Source organism: Phoca vitulina, unplaced genomic scaffold (assembly GCF_004348235.1).
Source record: "Phoca vitulina isolate PV1807 unplaced genomic scaffold, GSC_HSeal_1.0 scaffold31, whole genome shotgun sequence".
Taxonomy (NCBI): domain Eukaryota; kingdom Metazoa; phylum Chordata; class Mammalia; order Carnivora; family Phocidae; genus Phoca; species Phoca vitulina.
The window spans coordinates 8,558,216-8,571,850 of record NW_022589734.1 but is presented as its reverse complement, the minus strand read 5'-3'; the positions used below and the strand labels follow the sequence as shown (position 1 = coordinate 8,571,850).

The following is a 13,635-nucleotide window of genomic DNA, read 5'->3' as shown; positions in this document are numbered from 1 at the left end:
GAACAGAATACAGGTCTTAGAACCAGACCCACACATACATGGTCACCTGATTTATGACAAAGATGCCACTGAAGTGCATGGAAAAAGGATAGTATTTTCAATAAATGATACTAGGTCAATTATGTATTTCTATTCTTACACAACTAGGCTATTTAGTCTACTTCACTAGTTCACTTAGGATCTCAAATATCTACTACTCTCGTTAGCTCATTCTGCTGGGCTAAAAAGTTTCATATCTCACTGCCTCTTGGGCAACTACTCCTGTCTCAAACATGTCCAAACCTGAACTCATTCTCATTCCCCTTCCCTCACTTATTCCTGTGTTCTCTATCTCTGTGAATGGTTCAGAGGAACATGATCAAAAGAAAAATTCTGGAAAAATGTGTTTTTGCCCTTTGACAGTTATGTTCTCTCCTGAAACAATTACATTCTATCTGTAAAATAGGTCAGAAATGGTGAACTTTGTCAAAAATTTAGCTTAAGCAATAATTCAGTCTGGGATTGTTCCCAGGGACTCTACTAGCATGGCTTCTGGGTGACCTAAAGAAATCTTTCTCAGTTTCAAAATCCATCTCTAATGCAGCATTGCCCTGTTCCCTTGATTCAAAGATGCATTTCTTCCACATCCTAAGGATAATGAAGTTAAGATAAAACATGTGAACTAAAAAAAGAAAAAGAGAAAGAAAGCGAGAAAAGAAAACTTTGCCTGTTTCGAAACAGAGGAGTAGGTTGTGATATTGCTTACACCAGGAGGAAATGAATTTTAAATTTGGGAATTAATTCTCGCTCTACATGTCTTCCACAGACTGCACCATGACAGAACGCAGAAAAGTCATCATATACATGGAAGACAGACCATCACCACCAGCAATGCAAATGCCAAAACGTATAGAGTAGAACATGGAATTTCAAAACTAGCAGGAGCAAGTGGGCTAATTCATGTACCAAATAGGGCCATCTTTCAGACACTGAAAACATTTCTGGCTGGCTTTCAAGAGGTGCTGTTTGACTTTGACTTCTAATTATACGAAATTCAATTAAGAACAGTAAAAGAGTGTCTTTAACCAAATAAGAAATGTAGATGAAAATGGTATTCTTGAAAGGCCTCAAAATTGCACTATTAATCTGAAAGGTGCTATAAAAGTAAAGATCATGAGTACATGTTCCGAAAAGCAACATGCTACCACCATAAATATAGGTCAAAGGTATTCAGAGCAGCCTTTACACTTCAAGCACGAAGACAGCTTAGTGTGTATGAATTGTGGGAGAACGTGGTAAAGTCAATGGACAAATAGATAACACTCAGAATAAGTACAAATACTTTCATATAAAATTTATTCTAGTCTTTTTTTTCGTCCACACCCTTCCTCTAGAAAAGTTGCTAACAGGTGAATGGTTGCTCAATAGATCAACAATAGAAAAGCCTGGTAAGTCAAAGAACCAGGGCCTGAATTCTAACTGACACATCTGCACCCCCAACAGAGCCATCTCACTGGACATCCACACAGAAGCATCCTTGGGATGTCTGCGTCACAGCTAAGAGCCATCTTGTTGGACATCCACAGAGAAGCATCCTTGGGATGTCTGCCTCACAGCTAAGAGCCATCTCGTTGGACATCCACAGAGAAGCATCCTCGAGGTGTCTGCGTCACAGCTAAGCAGATGGAGATGAGAGACATGCCCTCAGGGGATTGCTTACCTCTTTCTGGCACTTCACCTTTATCTTGGGACTGACCCCATGTCCCCGGGGTGACTTTTGGGAAACAGCAGACAACAATGCAGCCCTAATTTGGACTTGGCAAAATTCATATGTGCCATGTTTCATTCTCTAAAAGGTAACATGCCTGCCCTGCTTATCTGATGGCGTCAGTGGTTAAATCCTAGCAAGGGAAGAGGTGAGAAGACTCTTTCCAAGCTCTAAGTGCTATGCAAATGCCAATTTTTACCAGTGTCATCATAAAAACATAATGATTTATTACACCAGATATTAACACCCCTGCTACTCTGATTTAACTGTACACGCTGTTGAGTTACTGATCCAACTCTGCTCTATTGGGGTGCTCCAGATCTTTTCAGGTCTTAGATTCTATCTCAGGGCTTATTCTCAGGTTTTGAATAAAGTATCAAATGTTTCCCTGTTCTTATTCAAAGCACCATCTATTCAGGTAGTCACTTTTTGAACTTACCTGGTCCAGTGATTTCTTATCAGTAAGAGGAATATATTTCTGCAGAATTCATAGCAATGGCCTATCATCCAAGAATCTTTTCTGACCATGCCCTGGGTTAGGCTTCTTAGCTGCCTTTTATATCAAGAGGCCCAACACATAACTTCTTCTGCCTTCGCTGAGGTATGACTCAGCATTGAAAAACCTGCCTTTTTGTATTTTTCTTTTTCAAGGAGGCCAACTATTTTTGCAAAACAAACATTTGTTATATTAAGTTAATCCATCAAATACTACAAATTTCACTTACACACAGATTAGACAAATACGTTTCTTCACAAGCCTGGAGGATCATTTTTAGCCAGGACACCCCAAGACGGTACAGATGGGGAGATCAAACCTTCCCCAGAAGGATTCCTGCAGTTAAATCTGGAGGCCTCTGGAAGAACATCAGGAGACAGCAGGAGGCCTGGGCTCCTGGCCCACCGATAAGAAAAGAAAATCTCCTGTTGGTCAACCTGGAGCCCTTCAAAAGCATGAAATTCTCCCAATCCTCCCCGTATTCCCCCTTCCCTATGCACAGAAGTTAAACACACCCAATCGCCAAATACTCCTATCCTAGAAGGCAGAGAAATTACAAGTCTGCTTTGACAGAGTCATCAAAGGTTGGGACTGTTTGGGATTTTGTTTTCCAAACTCACTGCTGGCCTCGAGGAAGTATGACACCACCATCTTAAGCACAAGGCAGCTGTTCATCTTTGGCTGGAGTTCAATATAAACCTTACAAATGGTCTGCTAGCTCTATTTTTTAAATAATAATAATTTTGAAAAATCCCGTAGTTACAGAAATCCCAATCTGGTGTTTTCACTATAAAGCCTTTCCTGCAGAACAGAGAAAACCATGTATTCCAAACAAATGTCTGAGCCAGAAAGGTACTAGTAGGTTATTTCCACCAGATAAATGCAGTGGACAGATAATTAGGCAGATTGAAAATCAATGGCTAAAGCAGGCCCAAGGAATCAACACTGAGTATCAATTCTCTCTGAAATATCAAAAGACAAAAATCTACCAGCGAATAATTTATTATTCCAAAAGAGGCCCTTAACGGTTAAGTCACTGATGATACTTTTATTTAGGGGTAAAACTCAGACATCAGAAAACCTTCCCTTCATTCTGAAATGTTGGTCTGTTATAGATACCACAGTGGCTATATTTTATTTATAACTATCCCTACTAAGAACTCACATACAACCATCAGTGCATATATTCAACACCATGACGTGTCCCCAAAGCCTGGCATGTGTCTCCTTCTTCTTTGTTTCCCTCATTACACACTGGAATATGCACAAGGGCCAAATGTTGGCAATGCGCTCAAAATAAGCCTTTTATGGGGCAAGTTAATGTTCGTTATTATTTTAGTGTGCATATTTGTGGCAGAGCTCTACGCACAAATCTGTAAGTCCAGGAGAAACCAAAGTCATTCCTAAACCTTTGGACATCCTTGGGAAATCAATAGACTTCCAAGACCAAAAGCAAGAATCTTGACTTGGTGTATGAAACGAAAGCTGACAAATCCCTTGCAGAGTGTGTAAATGTGGGGTTCCCTCCCTCTCTGTACTCTCTTCCTTTGACTGTTATCTGCCCATTTCCCATGTAATTGCCAGGCTGTCCCACCACATGCTGTGTTTATACGTTAAGTGCACTGAGTATGCAGTGGTGCTCATCTCTGCATCAGGCCCACCATTCTCACCTGACTACTGACTGACCCCCAAATACTAAGCACAAGTCAAGGTCACTGGCTTGCTTTCTGTGTGCTACAGGATTGAACTAGCTGTTGCAGTATTTCTTCCCTTGACCCTTCTAATCCTCCAGAAATCCCTCCATGGAAGTTCTTCCTCATTGGTGGACAGCCCCAAGAGCATACTCTGTTGAAGTTCTTTTGTAAAAAGAGTCTGGCCTCATTTTCAAAAAACAAAAATATTACAGACATGGGTGGGGGGGTAGTCTATTATTCCCTCGTATCCAAATGAGAAGAGATACATTGGAGACACACACACATACACACACAGAGATATACTATATCATATATTTGTATATATTATATGCAAACACACAGCTTTCCACTAACTTGAATTAGTATCATTTGTAAGCACGCTTACATGACTTCCATGTATGAATTTATTTTCACCACCCTAACCCATTATTCAAAGTAGGCACTGAGCAACGGTGGGAAATGTTTTATCCCCAATCAGGTATCTATTCTCTGATCACAAAGGATGCTTAGTTAATACTGTCCATTGGCTTGCTCAGGAAAAGAAAGCTATTTGGAAAATCTTCATTTTAATAACAAAACATTGTCTTGCTGGCTAAACACTACCATTCAGAACACATCCCTCGTCATGCTCATGTCCTGCCCCTGAACTCCAAATCACCTTCCACAGACATACTCGGGGTTAGATGGTGGCAGGGTGAGAAATGGGGGCCAGCCCCACCCGTTGGGGTTCCTTGAGCCTTCATACCTGTGCTGATGCTCCTGCAAGACTTGATAAATGCTGATAAGAAAAGTCTGGTTTTTAAAACTCCCCACAACACAGTCCTTGTAGATGCGGAATTCTGCAGCCGTCACCGCCTCACCCTCAGGAATCTGGGATAAGTTGAACTTGAACTCTTTGTGGTGTCGCTGGCCAGGGGAGAACTCCTTCTCGGACTCCACTATAAGATTAAACAAGAGAGAGTGACAACTATTGTTACTGGACTAAGTGCCACAGGCTCCCCTCACGAAAGCTGCCCCGTTTTCACTCATAAATGGATTACCGGTTACCATCGGCTTAGGAGAGGGATTGGGGGCGGGGGGTGGCAAGAACCAACAGTGGCTGTGCTGTCAGATGGGCTGAGATTAAAATCGCTCATTTTACCCAAGGATTAAATAAAATTCTTAGATTTTTATTTGGTTTAAATACCTTACGTACTTGGTTGAAGTAAGTTGCATGAAAGCGAGTTACCTAGACTCTTGGCTTCAGTTTTCCTCACCTACAAAGGCAGGAATTAACAGGGCTTCCCAAGGAAGTTGTGAGAATGAAGAAAACGATGAATAAGAACGTCCCTGGTGATCCTGGCCCCGGCCACCCCTTCCCGGCTCCCTTTCCTTCCTGCTGCCTGGCCCCCTCCGGTCTGGTCATCTCCCCCCATCAAGCAGTTGGCATGACCCAGGGTAGCCCTGAGGCGAGCTCTGGGAGGGGTCCTCAGGGTGGGAGCGGGGTGAGCAGTGCATTCGGCCTCAGCCTGAAAGATCCAAGGGTCCTCGCATTTTGCCTGTTGTTCCGTAGAAAGTTTTGTGGAGGGGTTTAGGGTAAAGCTTCAGAGAAAATGCCGCTCTAACCCAGGTGCACTGCCCTCCCATCTCCCAGAACAAAGGGAGGGCTGCTGGCCTCTGAGGCCAGGGCCCCCCCACTCAGTCTGCATGCGGAACCCAAGTGTAAGGATAGACACGTGGAAGCGAATGACCAACAATATACCTTGCTATTTTTTCTAATGCTTTTCTAAAAACTGGGAAAGAAAGGAGTCTGAAATCTTTTTTTTTTTAATGAAATCTTTCCCCTGCACCAAGAGAAACTATAGAAAACTACAACCACTGATGATCATTTCTCAGTCAGCTTCCAGTTTTCTATGTAAAGTCCTGTGTGAGACAAGTGGTATCAACCTCAGATGCTTAACTCATAAACATTGTAAAAGAGAAAAAGGACTGCTCTGCTTCCCACCATAAATTCTTGACTCTTTTCTCCAGGGTTTGGAAATGTTTCTACCCTACTGTTCCTGCTAGTTTTTTTCTTAATGGCAACCGCAGTGAAGTCTCATGAGCAAATTAATCCTTTATGGCAGAGTGTTCCCAGGGCTGTGGGTGGGGGAAAAAAAATCAAATTATTGGCCACCTCCAACTGCCCATTTTCTCCCACATATGTTGTTCTCCATAATCACCAGAGAAAAGCTTTGGAGATTTAGCTTCTTTAAAAAAAAAAAAAGAAAAGCCAATAACTCTTTATAAGAACCTAAGGCCTCAATGGTATTTGCGGAAGCTAAGGAAAGCTAAGCCATCTATAGGTAGGAGGTTTTAAATAGAGTTTCTGAAACTGCCGTGGGACTATGCTAAATCTTTTAGATTCAAGTTATCCCTTTTTGGCAGGAGGGTTGTAAAAAAAAAAATAAGCTTTGGCTTGTGTAAGAGCTTGATATAAGTAAAAAATATATATATATATTAAAATATATATATAAATATATATTTACATATTTATTAAATTATATATATATTTATTATATATATTATAAAAATTTAAAAAAATATCTAACCAGAAAGTAAGCCATGGTTCAGTCCCAACAAGAGAACAGGTTTTCTAATTAGTGGCTAAGCATGAAAAGCAATCTTGTTGGTGAGTTCACCAAAGGACACCCATACATGAGGGTGTATTGCTTTTCCCTAAAACTGATCTGCCTTTTAAGTGTGATATGTTATCATCAGTGGTTAAAAAGTGAATCAAATCTGATTTCCCAAAGGGACTTTGTAAAAAACAACAACAACAACAAAAACCCAACAAAACAAAACAACAAAAAGCAGTCACATAGCTTTTTTTTATAGGGCCTTTTGGGTGCTTAAATTTTAATAGCAATAAGTAAAAATATATTGTTAAGATACACTTGAAAGAATGCATAAGAATTCCTCAAAGAAGTCTTTCAATTGCTATTAATATAAACAACAACTAGAAAAAAGAAATCATAAATCATGGATGTGATACAAGATATAAGACAGTAACTTAAGACATTTTGGTCATAAGGAGTAAACAGAGATTTCAATAAATCAGAAATGTGGTAACTAATTTGGAGAAGTGCATCATCCCCACACCTCCCTGTATTCATACCATTGGGTGGTCCCCCCTCCCCTGGGGTGGGCTCTGTGACCTTCTCTGCACCAATAAAATGCAGCAACAGTAGTGCTGAGTGACCTCCAAGCTTTGAACTTCCTTCCACTTAGGTTGCTTGGAATGCTTATCTGGGGGAAAAATGGTTACCATGTGAGAAGTCCAACTACTCTGAACCTCCATGCTGTAAGGAAGCCCAAGCTAACCAGAAGTGAGGCTGTATGGTACATGAAGAGACAGACGGAGGGAGAGAGGGAAGAGCCCAGGCAGCCTTCAACCACTTCAGCTGAGGCACCACACCTGTTATAAAGATGCCATCTTAGATGCCCAACTCAGTGGAGATGCTGGGGGCCTCCAACCCCAGCCAGCACCTGACTGCAACTGCAGGACAGACCTTGCATAAGAATCACCCAGTTGAACATGGTCATTTCCCAAGACTGTGGGAGATGACAGCCCATTGTTTTAAGCCACTGTGATTTGGAGTGATTTGTTACACAGTAAGAGGCAACTGACACAAGAAGAAAAGGGAGGACAGGAGAGGATGAGAGAAAGAGAAGGGGAAGTCCGACCTTGCTAGGAAGGGGAGAAACCGCATACAATTCTTAAGGATTTTGAAATGCTGGGAGGCAGTATGTATGACTGAGGAGGAGTCCTGGCAAATGCTCACAGACAAATGTGAAGAGATAAAGAATCTAAAAATGAGAAAACAGGAGCATAGTTCAAAGCCTTCACTTCACTACAATATGAATTAGAACACATTGCCTTATATGAGCATTTTCCTATTTCCCTTTACTGAGACAACATTATCTTGAAGCACTCCGAATTTTCTTTTGCCTTTCCTTTTTCTCTGAGGAGATTCAGGAATCTGATTGCCCCCCACCTCGTTTTAAGCTCTCTCACTCAAAAACTTCACTCCACTGTCTTCTGAACCTCTCTTTATGCCTCTTGGCTGGAAACTATACCATCTTCTTCCCTCTTCCCACGATACCTCAGCCACCAGGCACTGGAGTTTGCCTGGAACTCTTTTCTCCCCTAGTCTTTTGCCTCCAACTGAATTTACATAATGTATCTGCTGATGTCTCATAGGGACACAAGAAAGAAATGCAGTTAGGTCACTGCCTACATGTGCATTTGAAGACCTGGGTGGTAAAACTGTAATGTTTCCAGTGAGCTTTGCATCCCCTGCCTTCAAGCTCTAGGATTCTGGACTATTTAAATATCAGACAATTCAAAATATGAGAGGTACTGAAAGGGACCAGGCTGAGTTCTGAATTCAGCACTCAGGACCTATTTTGCAGCCCTTAGCATTTTAGCTTTTCACGGGTGGTACCACACGTGGTATCCAATTAAGTAATAGCTATGAGTGTTGATGAAGTGTCATACTGCCAAACTGGTTCTGAATTCTAGCTCCCCTTTTTCTGACTTATGTGATGCTAAGCAAGACATTAGCCAAAGTTTCAATTATCAGTTAAATGGCAAAAATCAAATTTCTTAGGATTAAGTGGGACAATCTCTACAAAATAGTCAATGGTAGAGTATTTAACTCAAATGTTAGTTGTGATCATCATCAGCTGATATTTGAGAGTCTAGCTCTACAGACTTAGAGTATGTCTCCGCTGAGTAATTCAGATTTATTCAGGAGTCTTTAGATAGGGCCGATCAATGGTTCCTCTAAATTACCTGTTTAAGTTGAAGAGATGCATTCTGTGTAAAAGGTAGTAAGTAAAATCACTACACTGAGTGTCATCAGCCTTGGTGTTTGGCTAACGAATACAGTTCTGTGTTCTCTGAGGCAATAATTCCTAGAATTTTTCATTTCAAGGACCAGCGAAAATATTTTTCAATGGTAATGACCTTATACAAGGTCATCTACTTTTTCTGTTTGCCATTTGTAAAGACAATAAAACAGACAACAAACTGCATCCTTTTAACTCTATGATCATTTCTGAAGTTTCTCTTAACACCAAATAAAATAGAGAAGATATAATTGAAGAACATACACAATCCTTGAAATTGAATAAATTTAGCTTTATAAAACTCACTCTCTTCTCTCTTTCTGCCTTAGACTATACCAGCTGAAATTTCAGACCAGCACTGGACCTTTGACCAACAAGCAGGAACCACAGCCCTAATGAATAAAAGTTAGTAGTTGAGGATTAAAAATGTAAGTTATGTCATACTAAATATACAAAAGGATATACATATGCAATTTATGGAGGTAATGAGGCATCATAATAAGGAACTAAGGAAACCAGCACCCAACTTAAAAACCAGAACATGAGCAGAACATTGACCAAGACTATGGTGCCATCCCCCACTCCTGTCCAAGAAGTATCGAGAATCATGAATAATGTCTAGTATTTTCTTGCCTTTTAAAAACTAATAGTTTTATTACATATGTACATATCACTAAATCAGAGTGTTTTCCTTTTTCTCCCTTAAAGTCTTTCAGGGACACAGTGGAAATTTTATAGGCACACAGGGCACATACAGACACGGTCACAGCTAAGAACAAAGGCAGCCCAAGCTGATGGCCGTACTGCCTGTCAGCTGGTGGGGACCTGCAGTGCCATGGGCGGGCATGGCTGCTCTGTAGGCAATGAGTGACTAGTAATTCTTCTTCTTCAGCTCTACTTCATATAAATCCATTACAAACACGGACACTTTCTCAATAAGCAGTGGCAAGGATGTGGAGAAAGTAGAACACTTGCACATTGGTGGTGGGGATGTGAAATGGTGCAGCTGGTGTAGAAAACAGTTTGGCAATTCCTCAAACACAGAATCACCTCATGATCCAGCAATCCCACTTTTAAGTATACATGGGTATCTGAAACAATTGAAAACAGGGACTTGAACAGATACTTGTACACCCATATTCCTAGCAGCATTCCTAGTAGCCAAAAAGTAGAAGTCACCCAAGTGTCCATTGATGGATGAATGGATAAACAATGCGGTAGACGTATACAATGGAATATTAGTCAGCTTTAAAAAGGAAGGAAATTCTGACACAGACTACAACATGGATAAACCCTGAAGACATTACGCAAAGTGAAATAAGCCACTCAGAAAAAGACAAATATTATATGCATTTATATGCAGTACCTAGAGGAGTCAAATTCATAGAGACAGAAAGTAGAGGATGGTTTCCAGGGGCTGGGGTGGGAGGGCTGGGGAGTTCGTGTTCAATGGGGAACAGAGTTTCAGCCTGGGAAGATGAAAACGTTCTGGAGATGGACAGTGGTGATGGTTGCACAACAATGTGAATGCACTTAATGCTGCAGAACTTGTACACTTAAAAATGGCTAAAGTGGGAAATTTTATATTAGGCATATTTTACCACACAAAAACTAAAAACAGACTTTCTTACATGATCACAATGCATGACCACACCTAAGTTAAAATGATTCATTGTTGTTCTCTAATACCTAATCCATAATCAAATTTCCTCAAATACCTCAAAAAACTGTCTTTCTGCTTTTGGTTTATTGGAATCATTAGCCAAACAGAATCCACTCACTACACTGGTTGTTCTGTCTCCTAAGTCTCTTCCAAATGAGCAAACCAGAAACAGAAAGAACTCCACTAATCTGATCAGGAGTCCATCTAACAAACCTACAGCTAACAACATTCTTAATAGTGGCACACTCAAACCATTTTCTTTAAAATCAGCAAGAAGGCAAAGATGTTCATTTTCAGTCTTGGAGTCCAGTTCAGTGTTGCTAAGATTAAATAATAGTAAAGGAAGAACTCTATTCCAAATTGTTGAAACTAATAAGAAAATTTATAGCAGACTGCTTCCTTGACTGTCTCAGTGAGTTCGAGCTGCTATAACAAAAATACTATAGACTGGGGGCTGAAACAACTTATTTCTCCCAGTTCTGGTGGCTAGAAGTCTGAGATGAGGGTGCCAGCATGGTTGGGTTCTTGCTGAGGGCCCTTTTCCTGGCTAGCTCCTCACTTAGCCTTCCTTGGTACGTGCAAGCAGAGAGAGATGGTGTGAGCTCCAGCCTCTTCCTCTTCCTGTAAGGACACTAATCCCATCATGGGGGCTCCACCCTCATGACCTCATCTAGACCTAATTACCTCCCAAGACCCTACCTCCTAATACCATCTCATTAGGGATTAGGGTTTATCCATATGAATTTTAGGGGACACACACAGTCTATAACACTGACCTTAAAGGTCTCAGATTATTTGTTCCATTACCTTTCGAATTTGTGGTTTGGAATTTTTGCATTTGTGTTCATAAGCAACACTGATGATGATGGACTCACCTCATACAGCGTTGTTCGATTTCAAGTTATACCTGCTCTTGGAATAAGTTGGGGGAAATGATCTCTTCCTTCAAAGTCTGGCAAACTTATCTGTAAAATCATCTAATCCTGGTGTTTTCCTTTGGGGTAAATTTTTAATTACTCATTCATTTTCCTTTCAATGTAGAGAATTATTCAAGTTATCTACTTCTTTTTAAGTCATTATGCATTTTCTAGAGGTTTGTCAATTGGGGCAGAATTTATCCAATTTATTGCCATGAAATTTTTCAGAGTATTCTCTTATTATTTAATCTCTGCTCTAACTACAGCTTTTTCATTCTAATATTATTTGTGAATTCCCTTTTTCTTGATTTGTCTTACTGGAGGTCAAATTTTTTTCTCATTATTGCTTAATTTGATTGTAATATTGATATTTTTCTTTTTTGAAATGTTGAAAGCAAAGAGCTTTTTATGACTTGTTACAAATAAGGAGACAGGGTCTGTAATATTGATATTTTAATATGTTTTCTGAATAGTGTCCTGCTAAGTCTAAACTATTTTAACTAAAGTTGTCTAGAGAAAAATAAAGATACAACCTGTTATAAGTGAAAATATAAAAGAGAAAAAAGAGGGGAGAGTGAGTGGGAAAAGCACAGAACAATCTTCCTATTTAATATGTTTAGTCACATATTCATTACTTTCTCATTAACTGGACTCACTCAATGGTTAATTCGGCATGGCTTAGTTAAGGCAAAATTACATTCATTGACAATAAATTCTGCATTTTCCAAATGTTTCATGCTTCCACTTACAGTCATACACCAAACTTGAAAAACTTGAGTCTTTTAAAAAAAACAAAAAACAAAACAACAATAGTAACAAAAATCCCTGCCATTCCCTTGACTACTGTAAACAATTTATTATGCTATGGCACAAGTTTATTTAACTTTAGGCAACAAGGACAGTTCTGGCTGGTCTTTCAAGGCTTGTAACAACAGTGGCTTTCTGATTTTTATGTTGTAAACATTCAAACTGAAATAGTAATAGAGACACTAAGCTGGACCCTCCAGCTCACTTGTTTAACACAATGAGCTAACTCATTTTACCCTCTGCGGTGCACCAATTATTTCCAAATATTCATTTCTATTAATGTTTTATTAAAATCACAAATATCCAGAAGAATCTATTTTCCTGGATGCCATTTTTTTCCTAAACTGACTTTTTCTAAACTTTCATTTTTATTTTAAATAATGATAGACTCACAAGTAGTTGCAAAAATAGCTGAAAGGAATGAAAAAACAGTAGAGAGATCCCATGCAACATCTTCCATAACTAAGTAACAATAACAAAACCAGGAAATGGATGTTGATATAATACCTTAACTAGACTACAGACCCTACTTTGAGCTCACCAATTTTTACATGCATTTGCTGGTGTGTATGTGTGTGTATAATAATAATTCTGTGACATTTTATCACATGTATAGATTCCTATAACCACCACCACAATCCAGACACAGAACTATTCTGTCCCTGCAAAGGAAATCCTTTGAGCTACCCTTTTAATTCAAATGACTTTTTAAGACTAGACCCAGCACATACATTAGAAAGAGCTGTAGGACCAACGTGAAGCGCCTAGAGATCATTGTTAGTAGTAAGGGTTAACCAAGTCACTTTCTATTTTTTAAAACATTTTAAAACCACTTTCATACAGAAATACAGATGTTACCATCACTCTAGGTTGGGAAGATGCTCAGTAGCCACAACCATATACATGTCTTACAGTGGAAAAATTTGCAGACTTCAGCTAACATAGGAGAATACACTCAAGCACTTAAGTCAATAAATGTGTCATGAGGAAAGACTTAAACTGAATAATTGCAGCCTTGACAGAGTTCCATTAATATCAAATAACCACATTGTTGCCCACTTATAAGGACTACTATAAGAAGCAATCAGACATTTAGTAAAAATCAATATATACAACATGTATTTTTTTCACTATCAAGAAAAATTTAACATCTTCAACCATAAATGGGACAGCATAAAAAGAATGGTGTCTTTTTTTTTTTAACATATATTATTTGTTTCAGAGGTATAGATCTGTGATTCAACAGTCTTGCACAATTCACAGCGCTCACCACAGCACATACCCTCCCCAATGTCTATCACCCAGCCACCCCAATGAAGGGGGGGAAATCGGAGCGGGAGACGAACCATGAGAGACTATGGACTCTGAAAAACAAACTGAGGGTTCTAGAGGGGAGGGGGGGTGGGGGACGGGTTAGCCTGGTGATGGGTATTAAAGAG

At 39.7% G+C, this 13,635-nt stretch overlaps 1 protein-coding gene across 1 annotated transcript in view; it reads right to left on the bottom strand.

The window, feature by feature from the left end:
- The window catches only part of BMP6 (bone morphogenetic protein 6), a 151,668-nt gene that overhangs the window by 22,886 nt on the left and 115,147 nt on the right, over positions 1–13,635 (bottom strand). Inside the window, exon 2 of the mRNA XM_032424715.1 lies at positions 4,683–4,875. Within this exon, the coding sequence (XP_032280606.1) occupies positions 4,683–4,875 (193 nt within the window). The remainder of the gene's footprint in view (positions 1–4,682; positions 4,876–13,635) is intronic.